The sequence below is a fragment of the Astyanax mexicanus genome, chromosome 3 (assembly GCF_023375975.1).
Source record: "Astyanax mexicanus isolate ESR-SI-001 chromosome 3, AstMex3_surface, whole genome shotgun sequence".
NCBI classification, from domain to species: domain Eukaryota; kingdom Metazoa; phylum Chordata; class Actinopteri; order Characiformes; family Acestrorhamphidae; genus Astyanax; species Astyanax mexicanus.
In genome coordinates this window covers 17,512,153-17,537,946 of record NC_064410.1, presented here as the reverse complement: position 1 = coordinate 17,537,946, position 25,794 = coordinate 17,512,153, and the positions used below count along the sequence as shown (strand labels likewise).

The window sequence follows — 25,794 nt, the reverse complement described above, 5'->3', positions numbered from 1 at the left end:
GATCATTACTGAAACATGGTGAGGTCATTACTGAAACATGGTGAGATCATTACTCATCCATGATGAGATCATCCCTAAAACACTGTGTGTCATTACTGGCACAAGGTGAGATCATTACTCATCCATGGAGAGATCATTACTGAAACATGGTGAGATCATTACTGAAACATGGTGAGATCATTACTAAAACATGGTGAGATCATTACTGAAACATGGTGATGTCATTATCCATGGAAAGATAATTATATAGGGAGGTCATAAATGAAACAAGTTGAGATCATTACGGAAACATGGTAAAATCATTAATGAAACATGGTGAGATCATTACTGAAATATGGGGAGATCATTACTAAACATGGTGAGATCATGTCTGAATTATGGTGGTTCATTACTCATCCATGGTGAGATCATCCCTAAAACACTGTGAGATCATTACTGACACAAGGTGAGGTCATTACTCATCCATGGTAAGATCATTACTGATGTCTGAATGGCTAATGTCTGAAATATGATGAGATCATTACTGAAACATTGTGATGTCATTTTTGATCCAGAGTGAGATATTCACTAATTCATGGAAAGAAAATTATATAGTGAGGTCATAAATGAAACAAGCTGAGATCATAACTGAAATATGGTGAGATCATTACTGAAACATGGGGAGATCATTACTGAAACATGGTGAGATCATTACTAAACATGGTGAGATCATGTCTGAATTAGGGTGGTTCATTACTCATCCATGGTGAGATCATCCCTAAAACACTGTGAGATCATTACTGACACAAGGTGAGGTCATTACTCATCCATGGTAAGATCATTACTGAAACATGGTGAGATCATGTCTGAAATATGGTGATATAATTTCTATAAGATGGTGAGATATTTTTTTAAAAACAAACATTGCCAGTTCAGACTGAGATACTGTATCTGCACACTGAGGTCAGTACTGCAACACTGACATCATAATTAGAACATGCTGAGATGCTGGTTGATAGTGAGATCATTACTAACTGATTAATGAAACACATTCATTAATGAAAGATGTTGAGATCATTACTGATCTCTGTTCAGATCATTTCTGTTCACTATAATAGTGTTCTATATAGTGCTCCTGATTTTCAGATATAATGATCATCTGAACACAGAAATGCAGAAACTCATCTTTACACGACATCTGACATCTGACCCGTGGTAACAGAGCTACAGAGCAACACAGGGGACAGAGGTGGGCGAGGTTCGAGGGGACCCTGGGATTTGTGTTTTAACATAAAAGCAGCCTAAGTTTCCTGAGGGAGTCAGAGAGGAGAGGGGGGAAGGGCAGAGAGAGAGAGAGAGAGAGAGAGAGAGAGAGAGAAAGAGAGAGAGAGAGAGAGAAGATAAAGAAATAAATTCAGAAAAGGCATTGAGGGCAAAATTAATCCTTTGGATGTTTCTCACCGCTTCGCCCGGCCTCTCCCTCTTTTTCCCTCTCTGCCTCTTTCTCACTTTTTTTCCTTATCATGCACAAATAATTAGCTTACACGAAGGGGGAAAGGAGTCGCTATTTTTCAAAGGAGACAAACATATTGAATGCAAATTGCCGAAGCGTCATAGGAAATAGATTGTTTATTAATGGCCCGCTAGGTTCATTATACCGCCACGCTGGTGGCGAGGGGAGCAAGGCATCACGGGTAATGGGCTTTGTAGGGCACAAACAATAAATGCTTGTTGCAGAGGAGGAGACAGATTTATCCAGTGCTTAATCTTGTCTAGCTGTGGGGGGACTGATAGGATGACTGGAGAATCCTATATACAGAGAGAGAGAGACAGAGAGAGAGAGAGAGAGAGGGAGAGAGACCTGGACTTCCTGAATCAATTCTGCCTGAAAAGAATAAACACTGTTTTATTTAGTGATGAACCAAGATACCAAGATACCCTGAGTGCCTTTTCAAAATCCAAATCCAGCAACTCTTTACTGGGTGTACATTCATTCTGAATATGGGTTTATATATGTATATATATATGTATATATACTTTTTTAAACAAAACTAAACAACTGGCTGGATTTCACCCTGCCTCTCCATCTGTCCCTCAGTTTTAATAAGATGTCTATTCCACTTGTGAAACAACATTCTCACAATGCAACCATGATGCAACCACCACCATGCTTCACTGTTTTTTTTTATTTCTGTACCATATGTTTCACACTACAAGGCACACTTTATATCCTTTAATTTGTTTTCTAAAATTGTCAGTGTGCCTTATAATCTGTGCACTGCCTTATGTAAGAATTTCACCAGTAGAAGCAGTAAAGCCACTTTGCTGAAGGACAGAGTTATACAGGAGATTCTGTTTAGTTCTCCAGCACTGAGGCTGCAGAAGCATTAGCATTAGCCATTAACAGTGCAAACACTAGCTCTTTACCATTCAGAGGTCAGTATTTTCGGCCTGTAGCCTGCTGCTAAGCCTGGCTAGCACCGTTGGAGCAGCATTAGCATTAGCCACTAACCACGGTAAGCGCTAATTCTTTTGCTGTTCAGAGCTGAGTATTACCAGAGAGTAGCCTGTGCATCTACCATGTCAAAACAAGTAATGTGGGACAAACTGCTACCTAATATTGCCCTGGCTTACCAGAACACTATAGGTTCTTTAGTGTAGCACTGCTAGGTGGCATTAGCAGCTAACCGCAAGTGCTAGCGCTGGAGTGCTTCAGAAATTTGGAAATCTAAGCTTACATTAAACAATGTAGATTAATATCCAGCACCCATTTGACTTTAAAGCAAAGATATTTTTAAGAATTGCAGATTTGTTTACTAAGCTTTACTTAACTTAATCAACCTACCCCTGTTCCTTACTAGTGTCGCACATATGAAACAGTCTAGGGAGGAATATTTTGAGAGAAAATGACGCCCACTGCTTTGTGCTTCTTGTTTTTCCATTTTGTCATTTACTATCACTGTACATATAAAACTTTATATTATCGTTATCTTTTTAAAGCAAACTCTTCTTCATTTTCTGAGTGAAGAATGCAAATCAGAATTCCTCTGAATGTCAGTTACACTCAGGAAAATACCTGAGGTGTAGTATATTTAATTTATGTGCAACTTCTCCACCTCTGCCTCTTTCAGGAAAACTAACCGATCGGACCTCAGGTGCTGATGAATCATGGGAACTATAGATGTTCAATTTCTGCTATTTCAGGGTTTTTCTCCCTTTTTTTCAGCCTCTTCAGGCTTTGATCTGGCCTGAGGCAAATCAAACTGGCGCCTCTAAGCTAATAAACCACCCTGAGGAGGAAGAAAAGCCCATCACCTCACTGCTACTGTCAGAGAGGAGGAGGAAGGAAGAAGATGAAGCACATACCTTAGATCCCCTTTCATTAAAAATGATCTCCACATCTAAAATCTTCCCAAATTGCTGTGGAGAGAAAAGAGAGAGAGAGAGGGAGGCTGTGAATGGGGAGAACGAGAAGAGGTGAGAAGAAGAAAGAGATAAATCCATCTGACTGGCGTCATTAGGAGACTGGAGAGGAACTGAGGCTCTGGATATCATTACATAAAGGAGAGCACTGAAGAGAAAGTTACATAACACATATATATATATATATACACACTTTGACGACCCTACAGTCTTACAAATACCAGAGCTGTAACTGGTTCCTAAAATGATGCCAACGAAAAAGAAGTGCTTTTGTTCCCCCATATGTTGAGTGTGAAAAAACCTTTTCATGAAGTAAACATTCTCAAAAATAATAAACATGGTTTTTCTATGGCATCACTTAAAAAGTCACTGGAAGGACCTTTATTAGTGAAAGTGCTAAATCTGACATTTTAAACAATAATATGCAGAAAGCACCTAATGTCTATGCAAAAATGTAGTGTACTCAAGGAGTAAGCAGAGAATAAAGCCACACCCCCTCTGTTTGTGTCTTCTGTTCATTTGGTTCATAGATACAGGGGTTGGACAATGAAACTGAAACACCTGTCATTAGTGTGGGAGGTTTTAATGGCTAAATTTGAGCAGCCTGGTGGTCAGTCATCACAAACTGCAGAGTGTGAAGGTTCAATTAGCAGGGTAAGAGCACAGTTTTGCTCAAAATATTGAAATGCACACAACATTACGGGTCACATACCAGAGTTCAAAAGAGAACAAATTGTTGGTGCACGTCTTGCTGGCGCATCTGTGACCAAGACAACAAGTCTTTGTGATGTATCAAGAGCCACGGTATCCAGGGTAATGTCAGCATACCACCAAGAAGGACCGACCACATCCGACAGGATTAACTGTGGACGCTGTAAGAGGAAGCTGTCTGAAAGGGATGTTCGGGTGCTAACCCTGATTGTATCCAAAAAACCATTGCTGCCCAAATCACGGCAGAATTCAATGTGCACCTCAACTCTCCTGTTTCCACCAGAACTGTCCATCGAGACAATAAATTATTGTGGTCTAAAACCAGGTGTTTCAGTTTCATTGTCCAACGCCTGTACTTTCGCTGTGCATGCATGTTAATCGCACCCTGAGATATGGCACTGTGCATGCAATGTTTTAAATATTTCTCCACCAAAAAAACTCCAGGTTTAACCAGGTGTGGAGGAAATGTGATCAAAGGGTTTCACAATGCATTCTGGTTCAGATCTACACTATTCACTAGAAGTGCTGTGGGAGACAGTAGCGCCCTCAAAAATTCACACATTTACTTAACATTTTATAATTCAAACACTCACAGTAAATGAACTCAAGATGAAGTCTGAAGTCTGAATCAGAGCTGTGGATGCACTCACTGAGTTCTTTATAAGGGCTGAACTGTAGATCAACTAGGATCACCATGTCAGGAGAACACCTTCACCTATGTCTACACATCACACATACCTACGCTCTCCTTAGGGTGTTCCAGGCTATAGCTAATGAAGACAGCAGCGCCATGTGCGCTAAAGCGTTCTGGGAACAGATTCCTCTACGGGCCGACCGAATTGCCGCAGGCATGAGGTTCTTCACATCTCTCCCAGCAGATCTAAACAGCTTACAGAAGCATGGCTGCCATCTTGAATTTTTCAGGGTGAACAGTCATGACAGAACTTATAAGTAATAAAGTAACTTTGATCTTTGGATTTTGGTTTTCTTTACAATGCTTCAAAACTCACAGAGTGTTCTCTGGACAGACATAGTTAAATACGCCTTATATTACACAAATAAAGTGAGAAGAGGGCAGATCTGTTGGAATTATTGAAAAACCTACACCAGTGGTTTAAAAGCCCAGTACTGGTAAATGCCACATACCTGATCAGCTAATTATCAAACCATTAAATCCTTTAAATGGCTATTGGATAAATGTCCAATCAGGATTTGTTTCATACTGATACACAAGCTCCCCCATTTGTTGGAAACTGAAGACTTAACACATTACATAACACACTGTATCTGTATCTACTTCCCTCTTGATGTCTTTTTTACTCTCTTTTTTATTTTGTCCTCTTTTAATACTCCCGTCTCTCCCTTTATTTCTTTACATCATTCTTCTTTCTTCAGCCCTTTTGTCTATCTTTATTCCTTTTATTTTCTTATCACCTCTTCTACATATATATGCACCTCTCTCTCTCTCTCTCTCTCTCTCTCTCTCTCTCTCTCTCTCCTCTGCACACCACATAAGGAGATGTGACAGGTTTTTCCCACTGGGGTTCCTGGTCTTCAATCCAGAGCCCACTGTGGGCTGGATCATTAGGAACCGGAGGGGAGAGGGAAGAGAGGAGCTTCCCCCTAATGATCCAACAACGAGGGAGACTTTTAATTGCTGTCCGCGGCCGCCACACTATTTCATTAGGAGCAATTACTGTGTCAAGATTGTCGCTTCACCTTCGTTTAGCCACAACAGGGAGGTGCTGTGCGCTGGATGAAGAGGGAGCATGTGACTCAGGAGCTAACTGGCTAAACGGACTCAGACGCGGCCTCTTTTATCCTGTGAGATACGGACGATGGGGATACGGCAGAGAGAGGGAAAAGAACAGCACATTTTACTGTAGGAACTCTATGCTACAGTACAGTACAGGGTGCTGGACACATGTTTACGGACATTCAGCATCATTTCTTCATAAATTATAGTCTGCTGCTGCAGGAACACCCTGCATTTCATAAGTCCATCAGATCAGGTTCTGATGTTGAATGATTCTCAGCTCATTTCACAAAAATAAAATAAACGCTTCATAATGCTTCAAATGGTACTTTGAGTGATGCTGTAGAAAAAACACTGATTGCGTTTAGAACCCCAAGTCCAATAAAGTTGGGATGTTGTGTAAAACATAAATAAAATCCTGATTTGCAAATCCTTTTTTAACCTATATTCAATTGAATACACTACAACAGCAAGATTTATTGCTTTTTGCAGAAATTCCCTGGTTTTGAAGTTGATGCTGCAACACGTTCCAAAGGAGTTGGGATATTTGGGCAACAAAAGACTATAGAAGTTGAGGAAAAACACCTGTTTTGAACATTCCACATTTGAATTGGAAACAGGTGATTGCCCTTGCTTATTGTTCACAAGCAAGGATAGGTCGAGGTTCACCATTTTATGAAAAACTGTGTGAACAAATAGTCCAACAGTTTAAGAACAAAGTTTCTTAATGTGTAATTGCAAGGAATTTAGGGATTTCATCACCTACAGTCCATAATATCATCAAAAGATTCAGAGAATCTGGAGAAATCTCTCCAAGTAAGTGGCAAAAGACAGAAAACCAACATTGAATGCCATTCAATTACTTTAGGTGGCACTGCATTAAAAACCGACATCATTCTGTAATGGATATGAACAGTTTAACACTACATCTACAGGTGCAGGTTAAAACTCTGCCATGCAAAGCAAAAGCCAGATATCAACACCACTCAGAATCTGAGCCTGAGCTCATCTAAGATGGACTGATGCAAAGTGGAACAGTATCCTGTGGTCTGATGAGTCCAATGTGTCACGTCCTGGTCTTGTCTCATGTCTCTGTGTGTTATTCCCACCTGACCTGTGTTATCTCTTGTCTCTTGACAGTAGTTTTCCACCACGTGTTTCTCATTTGTAGCTCCGCCCCTTCCCCAGGTGTTGCCAATTCTAGTGTGTTTCCTGGTTCTTTAAACCCCTGTGCCACTTGTCCCTCGTCGGTCTTTACACTGCTTTTCTCAGTGTCTCTCATAGCCTTAGTTCCTTGTTTCTTATTTTCTCGTTTATAGTTTATTTCCTTGTTTATTTCTAGTTTCTTGTTTTATTTCATGTTTCCTAGCTCCTTGCATATATTCCCCTTTTGTTTATTATTTTCATTATCTCTAGTTTATTTATGTTCTCTAGTCTCCCTCGTTTATTTTGGTTTATTATCTTTGTTACGTGTTTACTTGTTTCTTTGTTTACTTGTTATTTATTTATTAAATTATTATTTATTTCGCCCTACCTGCACTTGCGTCCGTCTCCTCGTCTCCCTGCCTGGGTCATTCCTGACACAATGTTTCAAACTATTGTTGGAAAACATGGACATCGTGTGGAGAGCTTTGGTTACAGTGTATTACTGGTTGATAACGGCATTCATGAAATACATCTCAGCCAATAACATTGCAGGTTCAGAACTAACTATGATATACTCTAATTAATAATAAGGTATAGTTACTGTTATACGTTACCATCAGACATGTCTGATTATCTATTTTGGCGTCGGGTTTCAGCTTTTTTGAACACAGCATTAACTTTTTTTTACTAAATTAAACACATAGAACATAGCTTTCAGTGCTGGTCACTATGGTTGTCTTGTCTTGTCTTGTTAATGGGCTCGAAGACTATCTCTACTTTTCTCTCAGACACAAATATTCTTACCCCCAGTGTGCTTTCTGATTATGACACAGCTAGTGAATACTGTGGATGCTAATTGTTTTATTCAGACATAATGAGCCATTGGCATGGATTAATTAGTTCGTTTGGAAAGTCGTTTCGGGCACCAGGGACGAAACACTGCTGCTCAACACGTGCAGGTCTACTGCATCACTCACACATACATCTGTAAACACATACAGTGAGGAGCGTCTCTCAGGGCTACGGGAATAATATTCATCAAAGTAATAGTCATCAGGACTTTTGTTTGTATGTTAAATTGTGGATAATGTAGCTTTATGAGAGCAGGATGTGTTAAAATGGGAGGGCACTGTAAGAGAGAACTCTGATTCATGATATTGTAGTTTAAACATTACTAATTTTACATTAGTATTCAGAGTTAGCTGAACTTTTGTGGCTATGTATACATTCAAATGGAGATCTTTGAGTTAAATAACGTAAAATAACAGAGTTTATTCTTTTCTTCTTTTCTATTGGCTTTTGTCAAAATCTATTTGCTTGTAGGACGAGTGGTTTAGAGTTCCAAAGCGCTGCCACTATGATCGGGAGATTGCTGGTTTGAAACCCAACCATGCAGCTTTCCATCAGCCGCCAGAGCCCTAAGAGAGCACAATTGGACTTGCCATCTCTGGGTGGGTATATGGGCCCCCCTTCCTCTCATCACTCCAAAGGGTGATGTCAAACAACACACAGTCAGCACCTTCCTGGTGTTGGGGCATTACTAGTGAAGACTTGCTGTGATAAATAAAACCATGAATTCCACTGTCTACGAATAAATCCTGAAGGAGAATGTCCGGCTGTCTGTTCATGACCTCAAGCTGAAACAAATGTGGGTTCTGCAGCAGGACAATGATCCAAAACACACCAGCCAAGTCCACCTCTGAATGGCTGATGAAAAACAAAATGAACACTTTGGAGTGGCCTAGTCCTGACCTGAATCCTATTAAGATGCTGTGGCATGACCTTAAAAAGGCAGTTAACGCTGGAAAGCCTCCAATGTGGAGGAATTACAACAGTTATGTAAAGAAGAGTGGAACAAAATTCATCCATAGTGCTGAGAAAGTTACAGCAAACACTTGATTGAAGTTGTTGCTGCTAAGGGTGAAACAACCAGTTAATAATTAGATTTAGTAGGCAAACACTTTCTCACACAGGGCCATGTAGGTTTGAATTTTACATCTTGTGTCTACATTGCATTGTATTTGAATAATATTTAAACTTGTTTGATGATTTGGAAAATTTAAGAGTGACAAACGAAAAAAAAGAAAAACATTTTTACACCACTGTATGGTACGGTTGGTGTTCTGTATTGATAGAGCTGGTGTTGTTAGGTTACATTTGTACAGTATGTGGCAGAGTGATATTCACTAAGTTAAGTAAATATTTCTCAGACAATCACATTTGGGGTTCTCAGAACTACCTGGTGTAATAAGGTTTAATAAGGTTTAATAAGGTATGAAAAGGAAGGTTAATGTGGGAAATGAAAGGATCTTACTGAGCGAAAAACATCCCAACTCCCTGACTTCATACATTCATATGACTTTATCATAGAAAATAATGTTTTTTTTTTTTTATACAATTTAAGACACTAAGACCTGTTCTTCAGTAGTACACGTATTATCAACACACAGCTCACGTTTGAGTTCACGAGGAGCAGCCCTGCTCATTATTCACTGTCTAATTGAACATTTTGAAAACAAAATGTGTCTGTGCTAGGTGCCATGCCTCTAGCTCAATGCTAACCATGCAGCTAATCAGCGCAGGCTAAGTCCTGTCGCGGTGAGAGTGAGTGATTAGCATAAGCTAACCTTTGATCGTGCTAACAGATGGACTTTAAAGGAGGAAGGTGGCACGCCGGGGCAGTGGGACGTGGGGGGATGTTATGTAGGGGGCAGGGGCGGAGAAACGACCATACCGTTTGGGTTTGCTTTGTGTCGTATACACTAGCTCAACCAGGGAAGTGCGTGAGGTGCCCTGTAGAGCTTTTGAACAATTACTGCAGCAAAACCCCACATTCGGCTCGGCGCAATCCCACCGCAAATAGACCGGGGGCCGTGGGGTGGGGGGGTGTTGGACCGAGATCTATTTTCTGGGCGATTCTGGTGCCAACACTGCTAGCCACAATCAATTCAAAACCCCTGCCATGGCAGCTTGTGTGTGTGTGTGCCATGTGTCTACATGCTCACTTAACAAGCCCCCCTATCATCATAAATCCATAGGCCACACACACTTTCCACACACACACACAACCTGGGAGCTAATTACTGAGCAGATCTGGCTTGCTCAGGCCGTGCTCCAACACACAGAACAATAAAGCAGACAATCAGGAAGGGAGATAGAGCGAGACAGAGAGAAAGAGTGAGAGAGAGAGACAGAGAGAAAGAGTGAGAGAGAGAGAGAGAGAGAGAGAGAAAGAGGGGGAGAGATAAGGCATGTTTTGTGTCATGCATGGACAGCTATGCTGTAATTAATATCATGTTCATGACAGGGTCTTCACAAATGAGAAGTGAGTATTCATGTGGTTATTTGTATGTGTGTGTGTGTGTCTGTGTGTGTGTGGGTGGATGGGTGTGTGAGTGTGTGTGTGCGCGTGTGCCTGCAGCCATGCTTGGCCCAAACTAATGAGAGCTGTTTAAATGAGCTTGCTTTGGCCAACCTGCAGCTGATTGGCTTTCACTTTTATTGAGCTGCTTTTCACACCACCCTGTGCGTGTGGGTGTGTGTGTGTGTGTACATGATTATGTGTGTATGTGTGTGTGTACATTATTGTGTGTGTGTGTGTGTGTGCGTGTGTGTTCGTGTGGGTGTGTGTGTGTGTGTTAAGGATGAAGGCTGGAGAGCTGGCATGCTTTGAGATGTTTTCAACTTAAAAACCAAGAGTTGAATAAGGATAGCATAGCATTTCTTTAAGACTCAGAATCGATTCAGCCAGATCAAAGTGGGAATATTAACTGTACACTGTGAAGGAATGTGAGGAATGTTCTGTGGCAGGAATTTGGCTATTAACATTATTAGCTCGCTAAGCCTTTGTTCGGTTGTGGCAATCACTGAGCAGCTTGTGATTACTGATATCGTCCGAAGCCTCGTATGGGTACCCTTTCTCGTTTTTTGGAATGTCTGTTTATACAGTAAATATTACAAGAAAAAACAAGTGCAATAGCAACCACATCATCCGTCTGCACATCAGTGTTTGCGTTTCAATAAAATATAATCATATTTAAGCATTAGCAACTTCTGGAAGAATGTTATGTGATGTTATGTAGAAAGACCTCTGAAATAAAAATATCAGAGTAGTCATGTCTGCCTTTACTAAAGAACCCTTGTTTAAATAGTAAGGGTTTATCGGGAAGAACTGACCAAGCCTTTGGCTACTCCACTCCAAAACCTTCATTTAGTTGTTTTTCAAGCCGTTCAGATGTGGACTTGTTTGTGTGCTTTGGATCATTGTCCTGCTGCAGAACCCAAGTACACCTGAGCTTAAAGTCACAAACTGATATCTAAATGTACTGCTTCAGAATTTTCTGATAAAGAGCAGAATACATGGTTCCATCATTAACTTTTACACATAGGGCCAGTTTGGTTTGGACTGCTTTTTACCTTTAATAAATTGAATACTGCTGTTTATATTTACCCATATTATATTTGTCTCAAAGTTAGTTTGATAATCTAAAAAAATATAAAAGTGACAAAAAAGCAAAAAAAAAAAAAAATGCTTTTTCACTGCACTGTAGATATCTTTTACATTAATTAGAACATGGATATTAAGGCTGTGTGTTAAATAGAACTAATGAGATACGATATGCTGTCACACCTGCTGCAGACTCCAAACTGTAGTTCCAAACTACAACTCTTCTTTTCTAATCTATGGACAAAGCCTGCCCTGGAACTACAAACTCCAGCATGCATCTCCCAATGTCACATGTTCGGACTCTGTTTGTAATTTACTTGTGATATAAAAACCTGTCTTTTTATCCTGTTTTCCAGCGATATACTGAGCGATATCCTTCTGTCTGTATTATCTGCATATGATCCTTGCTTGCTCTTTTGACTATGTTTCTGCCTTACCCTTCTGCTCTGTTTGTGTTTGTGATTGTCTGTTTTTTTTTTAACACTGCTTCTGGCTCATGGTTTTGTTTTTGGTTTGTGATTCAGCTCTAATGTTTTGGTTTATTGTCTCTCTCTGGTTTTAACCCACTACGCTGTCTGTTTATGTGCCTTGTAATAAAGCCTCGTTTTGTTTTTACCACAATCACATATGCATCATGACACAGGGTTTATAATTCAACATATTTTACAATATATTGAGATTAAATCAAATTGTAGAAAAAAAACCTGCCGTGGTATAAAACTTCACCATAACATATACAAAATCTGAATAAAAGCAAAGAACAATGTAATCGAATGACAAACGAGTACAACACTGCTGTCTAGGGGGTGTGGTTACAATACTAAACACCAAATGAACCACTGTCTATGTTTTTAAAAATCAATACAATGCAAAACTATATAGCACACTCACCCCGAACATCTGTCTGAGGTCCGGGTCCCGGAAGCGGAAGGGGATGTTGGAGACGTGGAGGCGCTTGGGCTGCTGTTTCTCTGGAGAGTCTGAGGACTGCAGCGTCAACTGCTGGGAACTCTCTGTTTGCGTCACATCATCTGTCTATCCCAACAAACAAAACACAGGACAGACATACACTCGTTACTCTTGTTACCTCTAGAATTTCACATTGCTTCTACAGCTGAAGATAAATTCAACAAGCATTATTATACTGTTAGTTTGAGTAGCAACGATGGGCAGAGGTTATGTACACATTTCTTAGTGCTGAACCCTCGTATCTCTGATCCCTCAAACGCACTGCATCAAGAAGCCATTTAACAAAAGCTGAAGGAACCACATGAACAAGAGATTATTTACACACCTTTATCACCAACAGTACAGAGTTACTATATTCACTATTATCACTCACAACTTTACTGTACACAACACAAGCCTTATATTCACCATGACCTTTATCACCAACAAGCTCTACAATACAGAGTTACTATATTCACTAATAGCACTTATAACTTTAATGAACACAACACAAGCCTCATGTTCACCATGTAGTTTATCATCATTGTTTATCAATTTAAAGTTCTTCAACATTGTTCAGATTGACTGAACTTCATTTGTTAATTATTTTTTTCTCTCCTTAGTTCTTGCTATACTCTGGATTATAACATTACTCAAATAGGTCTATTCACTGTAAACCAACTCTCCCTCTTCACAACTTTACAACTGATGCTCTCAAACACACTAAGAGACAAGAAATTCAACTCTTGACAGGTTCAGCACAGCTGTTAACTGAAAGTGATTCTAGGTGACTCTATCTCATAAAACTGACTGAGAAAATCCAGCCAAGATGTGCAAATCTGTTAACTCAGCAAGAGGTGCTACTTTGAAGAATCTATAATATAAAATCTATTCTGCTTTGTTTAGTAAATAATTTTGTTCGTTTTTTTCTTCATAGTTTGGATGACTTTAGTATTAATCTACACAGAGTAAAACACACAATTTAAAGTGTGTCCCAACTGGTATTGTATATTAATAAAAGAAATTAAGCTGAGCATATAAATATGTAATATTATGTGTTAATGCTGCCTGCAATTAAATAAAAGTCAAAGGAAATTTAAGAACCATTAAATTTTAACTTTCAACTCTTTAAAAATGCATTTCCCAGCATAACACCATAGAAGAACCATATTTGGACCTCCAAAAACATTTGAAGGTTTGGAGAACCCTTTTTATGGGTGAGTGTAAATAACTTCTTACCACTGGAATAGAACCTTTACATGACGCAAAGGATGAGCAAGCTTTTAAAATGTCCTCTGAGTTCTTGCATCTTGTTTTTGAGCACATAGTTCTTCAAAACAGCAAAGAACCCTTTGTGGCACACATACACAATATCAGGGAATATCAGGAATTCAGAGCTATACACACACACACACACACACACCATCAGGGGGAAATTGAAGCCTCAGGCACATGTGCTGCTGCGCCTTCATCATTAAGGCAGTGTAATGATGTAATGATGTAATGATGTAATGATAATGATCTGCTGTAGATGAAGCCTGTGACAAATACTGTCTCTCAGTCTACCGTGACCAACAACAAACACACCTGGAGAATCACAGCCATAACACACACACACACACACACACACACACATAGCCGATACCTGCATGCTTATCAGTCATCTGATAAACGTATCATCTTCCTCAGCATCAACGGCACCACCATCTACACTCTCAATCAGAGCCGTCAACAGATTGTTTACCTGGTCCTGCCTAGTATATATCCTCACACAGCTGACACTAATATCATAAACATATATACACCCAGTGGCGTAAATATCTGCAATCAATCTTTACCCATAACTGGCAATGAGTCTTTCACAATGCTGCCGGCATGGAGGCAATGGAGGAATTTTGGCTCACTCTACTTTACAGAATTATTTTAATTCAGCCACATTAAAGGGTTTTCCAGCATGAATGGCCTGTTTAAGATCATACCACAGCATCTCAATTAGACTTTAACTTATTTGTTTTATTGGCAAATAAGTAATTGACCATTGTGTTCTGTTTTGTTCAACCATAGATACTTTTTTCAACCAGTCTCTTTCTTATTATTAAATCATTAACACTGACCTTAACTGAGGCAAGTGAGACCTGCAGTTCTTTAGATGTTGTTCTTGGTTCTTTTGTGACCTCTTGGATGAGCTGACCATGCCATTTTGGAAACATTTTGATAGGCTGGCCACTTCTGGGAAGGTTCACCAGTGTTCTATGTTTTCTTTATTCCCAAAGTCTTTGAAATAACTTTCTCACCTTTTCCAGACTTCCAGATTTTGTAACCTTTTCCAGATTTTTCAGATCCAGATCGGGGCATAATGTGCTGCATTCTGAGATCTTTTATCTGCTCCATGTTGTCAGACAGGTTCTATTTAAGTGATTTCTTGATTCTACAGGTCTGTGCATGATACAAATAAATCAGTCCTGTTTCTTTACCTCATTATGTGTATGTGTAAAAGACACCTGTCTCTGAATCAGTCTGTCCCATTCAATCCTCTCCATCACCAAGGGAAAAGACAAAAAAAGCTATCATAGGAGCTGAATACACCCCTAAGTCAAAATGGCCAAATTGTGCTCAAAGTGTTAATATTTTGTGTGGCTGCCATTATTTTTCAGCTCTGCCTTAACTCTATTTGCATCAGAGCTTCCCAGGTTGCCACTGCAATCCTCTTCCACTTCATGCAGCTGGTGGATGATGATAGAGACCTCACAGTCCTCCACCTTCCATGTGAGGATGCCCCAGAGGTGCTCAATGGGGTTTGGAGACAAGGTCTGGAGAGATGCTTAGCCAGTTCAGCACCTTTATCTTGATTTATCATCTTCTTCAGCAAAGCAGTTGTCATCTTGGGGGTGTGTTTGGGGTCGTTATTATGTTGAAAAACTGCTGTGTGGCCCAGTTTCCAAAAGGAAGGTATCCTGCTCTGCTTCAAAATGTCATAGTATATGTTGGAATTCAGCTCCCCGGTGCTACCACCACCATGCTTGACTGTAGACAAGAGACAGTTTTTCTTGGTGCTCCTCACCATGGTGCCAGCACACCTGCTGGACACCATCTGAGCCAAATAAATTTATCTCAAATTAAACCACAGGACATGGTTCAAGTAATCCATGCTCTTGGACTGTTTTTGTGCATCAGCTTCAGAAGAGGCTCCCTTCTCGGACAGTGCATTGCATACAGAGTTGATCTAGTGTGTGTTGTGTGGTCTAAGCACTGCAGGCTGACCTTCCACTTATTCAAGCTCTACAGTAATGCTGGCAGTACTCACGTGTCTACTTCTGGAACTTACGCTAAACCCATGGACTAAACTGGGGGTGCCTGTTTTGTGATTAACCCTTTCTGGAAAAACTGCGGTATGACATTGGCCAAGGTGTTATAGCATAGGCCAACTATGCTATAACTGTTATAGCATAAGCAACAATTCTATTTCTCAAATCCTCAGATGTTCTTTGCCATGAGGTGCCATGTTGAATATCCAGTGGCCAGTAGGAGAGAATTTTACCCAAAACATCAAATTTAACAGGCCTGCTCCCAATTCAAACTGAGACCTGAGAACTGAAAACACTAACAAGTAGGCCTGTCGCAATAATTGCATTATCGACTCATCGAACATATTATTATTGTGTTTATTTTAATGTTCGTTCACATATGTAAAAGAGAACAGTATTTTAACTGCAACTCTTTACGCATAGTGTGGAAGTAAAGAAAAGAGTATGCATTTTCCAAACTATTATTATTTAACATTTTGTGGTATTTAAAAGGGTATAAATGCTTTGTATAAATGTCAATGACATTAAAATGGTTTTAAAATGACAATAATATCGTTTATCTCAATAATTTCTGAGAAGATATATCTTCCACAGAAAAAATGCTTTTGTGATAGGCCTACCAATGAGTCACATGACACCATGGCTGGAAAAATGGCTAATTGGGCACAATTTGGCAATTTTTACTTAGGGGTGTACTCACTTTTGTTGCCAGTGGTTTAATCATTAATTGCTGTGTGTTTCATCAGTTTTGGAGTTCACAGATTTGTTAACATTACACTAGATGCTCTACAAATGTAGAAAATGTAGAAGATTTATTTTTGGTTCCATAAACAACATTTAATTTAAAAGGCATATGAATGTGAAGAAACTTTAAAGTGTTAAAAACATCTACAGCTACTTTTTTAAACCATTAAAATGTTCTACTAACAGTTCACAAAAAATGTTCTTTATGGAACAGAAGAACACTCAGAACCAGGCCTGGCCTTGAGTGACTCTAAATAGTGGTTGTTATGTTTGCAGCTGAGTGGACAGTCATTCCTATAAGGACTGTGGTCTAAATCAGTCATGCCAATAAAGTCCACTGAAGAGAAAGCAAGTAGGAAAGGCATGGGTCCAACTGCGCACTGTGGACTATAGAGGATAGAAAGCTTTAAAACACACCCTGCATTAATCCATCACTGTCCAAACTGCAGCATTACCAGCCCCATCAGTATGATAATGACCGCTGCCTTCATTATCCTCAGCATCATCATCGCTCTGTACCGCCTAATCCAGCCCATTCATCCTCTTTATAGCACCTTAATGCTCACTCACACACTCTTAAAGGGACGCTTCAGCTAAAAACTCTAATTACCCCGAGTGGAGTCCATCAGACAGGACATGCCTGCTTCTTTATTTTCCATGTTAGGCTAATGTGGAAGCGCAGTTAGCACATCCGCAGATCTGCAGAAAACACCACACACTTACCGTAAACACAGGGTTTCCACACATCTATTCCACAAAAATGGTTCAGTATGAAACTAAACATGGTTCTTTTTAGGCAGCAATTCTCAACTGGGGGTCAGGACCCAAAAGCTTAACAAATGTATAAATACATTAAAAAAAATACAAAATAAAAATAATTCAGGCTCATCTGATTGTATACTCATCTTTTTTATTGGGAAAAAAAGAGACAGAGAGAGTTTCTTACTAATGTACTCTAATCGCAGAGATATGCAGAGAAGTGAAATATCTAATTTTGTGGCCTTATTTATTTTATGTAGTTTTTACTGAAGTATCTTTTATTATTCGAAGGCTATTTTGAAAATATTAATTTGTTTGTGTTCTATTAAAGTAGGTCACAACTTAATGACCATAAGAAAAATAAAAGTCTCCCGGGCTAAGGCCAGTTGAGAACCCCTGTTCTAAGCCATCACTCAAAGGCCCAAAAAAAACAAAAGCAAACAAACAACAAAAACAGCTAATGGATTCTGAACTGACTTACAGGTTCATTCCCCAAAATTGCCAACTTGGAACTCAAAAATTCCAATCTGGTTTCAAACAAAATTAAAAATTAGGATAAGGGTTAAAGATATAAGATGCTCTGTGACAATACACCAAATGTAGTCAGACAACCATGTTTGATGTGATATGTTTAGTTACTTGATTATGAATTAAAGCTATCAGGCTAATGTAGCTAAAAACAGTTTAACCCATATCCACCAGCATCCACAGAGGAGGAGCTGCGTCTGTGGTTGAAGGAGTTAGATGACCATCATTTGACCTGATCATTTGTGGCAAAGACTGGAGCTTCACCTTTTTTTGTCATAAACATGGACTGTAGTTTGGAGCAGAGCTAAACGAGTCATTCATGATAACAGTGGGGCATCCAGTCTGTTCGAGATTACTGAACACCTTCACGCAGTCTGAGGAGCGTGTGTGATGATCTTGGTGATATATGGTGGAGTACTCAGAGCTCCAGAGCAGACAAACAAACAAAAATACACAACCAGCTGATCCAGCGCATCTTTCTCCCACTGGTCTAACTGGAAACCATTTTACTGGACTGGAAAACTGGCAGGAAGAACGATTACACGCAATTAACTAGCACAGCTGTGAGTGTGTGTGTGTGTGTGTGTGTGTGTAGTGTCATATGTTGCCCTCCTGCTGTGTGTACTGTGAATCTCATTCCTTATATCTCCACCTCCCTCATTCACTCTCTCTTCTTTCTCTCTCTCTTTTTCTCTTCTTCTCTACTCTTTGCTTCTTTTTTACTTTTGCTTTGATCTTCTCCCTTTTTCAATCTCTCTTGATTTTTTTATCTCTGTCTTTCTTTTTTGTGTATCTGTCTCTCCGTTACTCTCACCTTTTTGTTTCTCTCTCTTATTCCTTTTCATGTATTCCTCTCTTTCATTCTTTCCATTTTGTGTATCTCTCTCTTTTTTTCTTTCTTTCACAATCTCTCTCTCCTTTTCCTGTCTCTCTTTCTCTCTCTCTCTCTCTCTCTCTCTCTCACACACACATGACTCAGTAATCAAAAGAGTCTCAGATCTGACCTGCCTACACACACACACACACACTTTTTTTCTTTGTGTGTGTGTCAGTGTCTCTTATGTCCTCATGCTGGGTTCCTTCACAGCAGGGCTACAGATGAAATAGAATGAAATACAAAATGCTGAGAGCCGGCAGGACCCCACAGTACCAACATAGAGAGAGAGAGAGAGAGAGAGAGAGAGAGAGAGAGAGAGTAAGCATGAGAGAGTAAAAGAGAGAGCACATGCGAGAGAATGAGAGATACAGAGAGCAAAAGATAAGAGAGAGAAAGAGAGTGCAAGCGTGAGAGAGGGAGCATGGGCGAGAGTCAGTGAGAAAGTGAGAGCACGAGAGACAGAGTGAGAGAGTGCAAGCAAGAGAGAGTGAGAGCTAGAACAAGTGAGCGAGAGTGAGTGTGAGAGAGAGAGAGAGAGAGAGAGAGATCTTGTCTTGCTTATTTCATGTACCAATAGAATAGGACCCTTTGGTTCATCCTCAGTCATACTACTATAGGAGGTATTGCTGGTATTAATAAAAAGTATGAATTAAGTTAGACCAGATAGATTAATTTAATTAACATAAACCATTTAATTAAGGTACTTTGTTTAAGGTTTGCCCTAAACTATAGACCCACTTTTCACAGAACCAGAATCAGGCAAACTGAAAAAAACAGAAGAGGCCTCAGGACAATATGAATGTTTTTTGAATGGATATGTATATAGTACACTGTAAACCCATACGTTGTTTGAACTCAAATGATTTAATTCTGTTTTACACAAAATTGGATATTTCTAAACAATATTCAACTATTTTGAGTTAGTTGAACATTTGTGGGAACATTTACATTCAACTGAAATGTTTGCGTTGAACCAATTTATAATAACTGAGTTTAGTCTGTTGCCATTGACAGCTTCTTCTCCATTGGCCTCTGTCACAATCTATTTGCATACTGGGTGTGTCCAACAGTTTTTGACTAACACTCACCATCAGTGTGTAGTGATTCCCCCTGGGCTACCTTAAAAATCAATCATGTTCCCATTTAGTTGCAATAATTTGATGTTTTAATTAATGCTAACTCAAGTTTAGCATTAATTAAAAGTTAAATAAGCTTCCTCTTACTAACTTGATGTTCTAAGTTTTGCGAACTTAAGTTTTCATTACCCATTACTGAGGCAACCAGTTTCCTCAGTTTTTTAAGTAAATTCGACTTATCCGGGCTTACAGTGTAGAAATGATCTGAACTAAAGATTATTCCTTTGACTCAGCTATTAGTAGTATTCTCCAAATGTAAGAGTATTAGCTCAACACTCAAACATCATATGCAGATGTTTTAATTTTTTGCAATTTTTTGAAAGTAAGGACAATTTGTCTTTAGTCTGTGTGAAGCTATATATACAGTTAGTCTATACAATATATTGTGGGCGGAGCTTGGAGAAGTACATTGTGCTACTTTTTTACAGAAGAATCAACCACACTGAGTTACAGTACATGAGCCATCCAGCATTTCCTTTCTCCACTGTTCTCCCTATTTCTATTCTCTTTCCTTTTCAATTTAAATCCCTCTGAGATCAGGCCACGCCCCCTGGCCTCTGAATGACCGCTGTTACAGCTTTTGTAGTAGCTGAACGGTTTGCCTGTTCTAAGAGAAAAGGAGAGAGGGAATTCCTTCTTTAATTTTTAAAAAGAGATAAAGATAGAGACGTATGGCAGCTGTAATCTATTCGTGCCCCCTAGATCCCCTTCAGAAATGTGATTCTAGGGATAGACATATAGAATATGTATTATTCATACAGCTGTCTGCTTCAGCACATGTCTCCACTGCTATAACCTCAATAGCACATCACAGCCCAGCTTGGTGTATATATGACAGATACATTACATACAAAGAGCCGCTCTGAGTCTGGATACAGACGAGTCAAAGAGGATGCATGTCTTTAGGTGCACTACTCTTTATTATTATTGGTTCTGATATAATAAAACAAAGTGTGTCAAATTAACTTATTCATATCATTAATTAGTTTGCATAATTTTTCATAGCTTGATCGTATATCAAGCCATCTTAACCAGCTGAACCAGTATATACCATTGAACTTTCTCATATGTTGTCACCTTACAAACAACAAACTTTTATTAAGATTTTAAGTGATAGACCAACAGAAAGTAGCTCATAATTGTGAAGGAACAAAAATGATAGATAATTTAAAATGTTTATCAACTAAGATTTAGTGCAGTCAACTGCCCTCGGTCATCACTTAATTAGTTAATAGAGTGCAGCTGTGTGTAATTTAGTCTCAGTATAAATACAGCTGTTCTGTGAAGGTCTCAGTGGTTCATCAATGAACACTAGTGAACAAACAGCATCATGAAGACCAAGAAACTCAGCGGAGAGGTCAGAGCACTGAAAAAGAGCTCTGGTCAGAAAAGCAGCCAAGAGGCCCATGGTCACTCTGGAGGAGCTGCAGAAATCCACAGCTCAGATTGGAAAATCTGTCCACAAAAACTTGTGGTGCCTTCTCTCTTCAGTAAGGAAACGGAAGCTGATCAGAGTTGCTAGTTACTAGTGTCTCATAATGTGCCTTATAATCCAGTGCACCTTATAGTTAAAAATATGGTATAAAAAACCTAAACAGTCATTTGGGGAGGATATACAAAGTGTTCACTTCATCTGTAGCAGAGTAGCATTACCTGGAGCAGTGGGAGTTCACAACCAAGCCAAAAAGCACAACCAAAACTACACTTTATTTCTGAAATTTGAACTGACAACCTTCTAGCTGCTAGTCTACATCTTGTGTCAATAGGTTACCAATCACCCCAGTGATGGAAAGTCTGTGTTTTCATGGCTTATAGTTACTTTAGTACCCACCTCTATAAATAAATCTTCAGATACCTAAACATGTCTGAGAAATGTTACTTAAAAAAGCCCTGAATGACTGCATTATGTATAGTGTTTTATAGTGGGCAGATTCTGGACCCATCATAACCCTGACTAAAATAAAGAGGATAAAAAAAAATACTAATAAATTTCAGTTTTGTTGTGATGAAACTGTGCCACACTGGCACTGAAGGACATGCTGTTTATCCTGGCAAGCACTGATGTTTTCAGACACTTTGTTCATGTTTATACATAACAACATGTCATACAGTATGATGGGGTGTGGGGGCATAGCAGGGGGACACCACAGACGGTTAGAGAGCATTCTGGTAAGGAGAACAATGAGCTGGAAAGCTTTCTTGGTTTTGGAAAGCAGGTTCCAGGCATTTGGAGAGTATTTTTGGGCAGGAAAGTGCAGAGTGTATTTTAGAGCAGAGGAGTTGTGGTTGGAAAGTGGTCGTGTTTAGGAGAGCAGGGGACTGGACAGAGCTCCAGGGCATGTTGTGCTGCATCATCCCCACTGATCCACCCAGCCAAAACAGATTAGGCACTCAGCATGGCCTGCTTTTCCCACGCTCTAAATCATTCATACTACACCATGTACAATCTCATCAGCACCAATAAATAAAACAGGTAAGGTTTAGTGGAGAGGGGCAGGAGGGAGAGATGAAGGGAGGGTAGCGTGTTGGAAAGGAAACGCAGAGAGAGAGAGAGGGAGAGAGAACTCCCTCCATTACTCTGTTTCATTCTTCTACTCGACATTAACTGAAACTGATCTTCACAGGAAGGAGATTCACATCCAGTGGAAGAAAAGTCCAGTCATGAAAAGCACTGAAGAAGATTATCTATCTAACCAGGTAGATAACAAATAACATGAGGTTTTGAGGCACCATTGGAGCTGTATTGGGTTTCCCCAAAAAGAGGTTGTGTAAGTTTTAATGGTGTCAATCGATAAAAAAAAATCAGATTAATTAAGAAATAATACACTCGATTCCTGTTTTAAGGTGTCTTTGCCTGTGCCGCCTATTGGAGACAGCGCCTCACAGTGGTGTTTAATGTAATCGCATTTGGTTTGTAATCATTCCTAGTAACCTGTATGTGGCGGAGTAATACATGGAGAGCTTCAGTTACAGTGCATTATTGGCTAATTATGTCACTCATAAAACGCCTCTCAGCCAATCAAATTGCAGGGTCGGAACTAACTGTGGTTGAATCACACTTAAATCTTAAGATTGTAATAGTGGATGTTTTAATCTACATAAACGAATCAATGATAGATTGGCTAAATTAAATTACATTTATGTTAGTGGTGTCAATTGCTTTAAAAAACTAATTGAAATCCTGATAAGTGAAAAGTGTTAATGTTGAAAGGGAGACAGTAATCATTTTCTTCATCATACGAATCAAAACCCCTCAGGCTCTACAGCTGTTTTCCTAAAGCACTGCAGAAAGTCCAGCAGCTGTAAACTATTCACACACACCTCTCTATGATAAAGGGTTTGACTGACGGGTTTCTGATGTGATGGGAGTATCCTTAGTGATTTCCTGACTGTACATAGGTCACTTTCACACTAAATATAGATGAAATACACCAATCACATATGAGAGGCAGACTATAGGCACACAACACCACCAATCAGACGCAGCAAGAGCTGGAGTGAGGAGAAGACTAGAGAATTTTAAATATATTTTTTATATAGTGCTGGGCAAGGTCAATAAACATAGGGCAGTGAGAAATTAAAACAGCAAAAATGGAAGGCATGAGAGTAGTCAAAAATTACAGAAATATGTCGCCTACTAAACAAACCATAGACTGGGCAAGGCAAAAATGAGATAGTCGGTAATACAAAAAAAGAGCTAGAAAACTAGATTCATTACTCGGCAACCAGAAGAGCAAAAAGAGGGGTATATATACACAGGAGGTCAGGTGGGAACAATCAGCTCTGAGAGCGGAAACAGGGTAGTGTCACATGATCATTGAAGTCAGGGAGTGAATGCATGCTGGGAAGTAAAGTATTGTTTAGCAAGTTTAGAATCTAGAGCAGGCAGACTGACAGCTTCAGGACTGACATGTGATGTGTATGAAATTTGATTAATAAAATTACATGGTAAAAAATATATGCATTTTCCAAAGACTTAGCCTGTTTTAACAACATGGTACACAAATGTGTCTAGAACAAGCTTGTGTTATTGCATTAACATGGAGCAAACGAGACAAGGGCAACCAAGACAGGGGGAGACACAGGTTCAGCCAATTAAGGAGATGTATTACTGTCTGATTACCACAACTACATAACCTGTAGATTCATACTGGAATAAAACCACTCCCCAATTTGAATGTGAGATTTCAACTCTAAAATTTTGAATACGGTCAGACTCTAAACACTTTAAACCATGAATACTCAACTTAGAACAAAACCACTCCAAAATGATTAATGTCTAAAACCAACAATTTAGATCCATCCATAATTGCTAATGTATAGGTTAAATGACAAAATCTTCATACGCTGTAAATTCATACTGCATTGTTATTTTAGTTAATATGACCAATATTACACAACTGCAGATCTATACAGGTTCTTGAGATCTTGTAATCACCTGATCTGTGATTCACTGATCACATGACTGCTGCAGTGCTGCACTGAAGACCTCGCTCAAACTTGTGTTGGAAAAGTATCGGACCGGGCCCAGTGCTCCACCTCCAGTCCCTCCAGTCGCTGCAACATTTGTAACAGCTTATCCTCACTCCTCAGCAGATTGCGTGAGACACAAGCACATGGGGAACTGTGATGCAACCTCAGTGAACAGCCCGGTGTCCTCTGTCCCATAATAAATGAGTAATTGGCCATGAGTGGTCATAAAGAGGCATGACAGCTTATGACACACTGAGGCATTATAATACCCCTGTCTCTGACACGTCATTATATCCATGTCAAATGAAGGTTCTCTGCTCATTATTTCAGACAGAGAACAGTGTAATGCCACTCCACACTCGCTTATTGGCCTGTTCTGGTAACTCTGTTCCCTTCCCGTCACGACAGGAACTAGCCTCCAGTCATCCGTGTCATAATCACACTACCCCACCAGCATCTCCAGTCTTCACTGGGATAACAGACGGATAATAATCAGCTGATGACGTGAATAACTTGAGTGATTTTTTAAAATGGACTAAGCGTGTGAAACGACAGAGGAGAAGGCATGACTAAATTTAGCACTTTTAGAAAAGCTAATCACAGGCTGGTGGACAGCAGGAAGCAGAATGTGGAGAAGAAGAGATGATGGAAAGCTGTGGTTGCTCTGCAATCGTTATGAACTTCAGAAAGCAGTACTAGGAGAAGACACGACCAGTTAATAGTGGAGTAAGAAAGGTGCCAAAAATGGGATGAAAAATGCCAAAAAACTGAAATCTGAAAATACATTTACAGCAGAATTTACTAATATGCAAATCCCTTCCAATATTTCTTTAAGGAACATTGTTTTTAAACATTTTAATAATTTTCTATTTTTTAAAAACTTGTTACTTTAAACATCATTTCACAGCACGTACCCACACTGGATCTCTGTCACACCACAGATCATGTGATGCTATGGCATTCCCGCTCTCTGAGCTATTGATTGTTTTCACCTGTTCTCCCCTGTATATATATATACTACTCAGTTTTACTTGTTTCCTAGCTCTTTTACGACACTTTATACTGTCTTTTCTTTTTTGTTTCCAGCCTGTTTTGCATTACCATTTTGCGTCTGTTGCCTTGCACATTTCTTTTTGGGTTCTTTACTAACCTTTTTCCTTCTCCCCGTCATTGCTGGATTTTTTGTATATGAACCTGGATTTCCTGACTACTCTCTGGTATGTTGTTTATATTTGCTGCCATTCTGTTACTGCCCCTGCCTGTCCCTCACTACTCTTGTAAGCCTAACACCTTTAGTAATAAACTTTGTGATTTGTATCTGCAAGTGTCTGTCTTAAGTCTGGCCTGTGTGATATTCTCACACATTTGTTACAAACTGGAGAGTCTCTGCTCATCTTCATTTGTCTCATACCCGGAATATTAGATAATGCTCTTCTATTTTTGAAATGATATCATTATTTTGTTTTTTTCCCATTATTACTACCTTCCTACTAACGTCCCACATCTAATTTTTCATGAATTCATAAATAAAATTAAGTTGAGCAGATAAAAAAATAAATTTC

General features: G+C 39.4%; 1 protein-coding gene across 5 annotated transcripts in view; it reads right to left on the bottom strand.

The window, feature by feature from the left end:
• LOC103045208 (RNA binding protein fox-1 homolog 3) overlaps positions 1-25,794 on the bottom strand; it is a 319,394-nt gene that overhangs the window by 39,531 nt on the left and 254,069 nt on the right. For all 5 annotated transcript variants that reach the window (XM_049476121.1, XM_049476118.1, XM_049476120.1 and 2 more), the window contains 2 exons: positions 12,354-12,497; positions 3,346-3,399 (listed from right to left, as the gene is read on the bottom strand). In XM_049476121.1, coding sequence (XP_049332078.1) covers positions 3,346-3,399; positions 12,354-12,497 — 198 coding nt within the window. The remainder of the gene's footprint in view (positions 1-3,345; positions 3,400-12,353; positions 12,498-25,794) is intronic.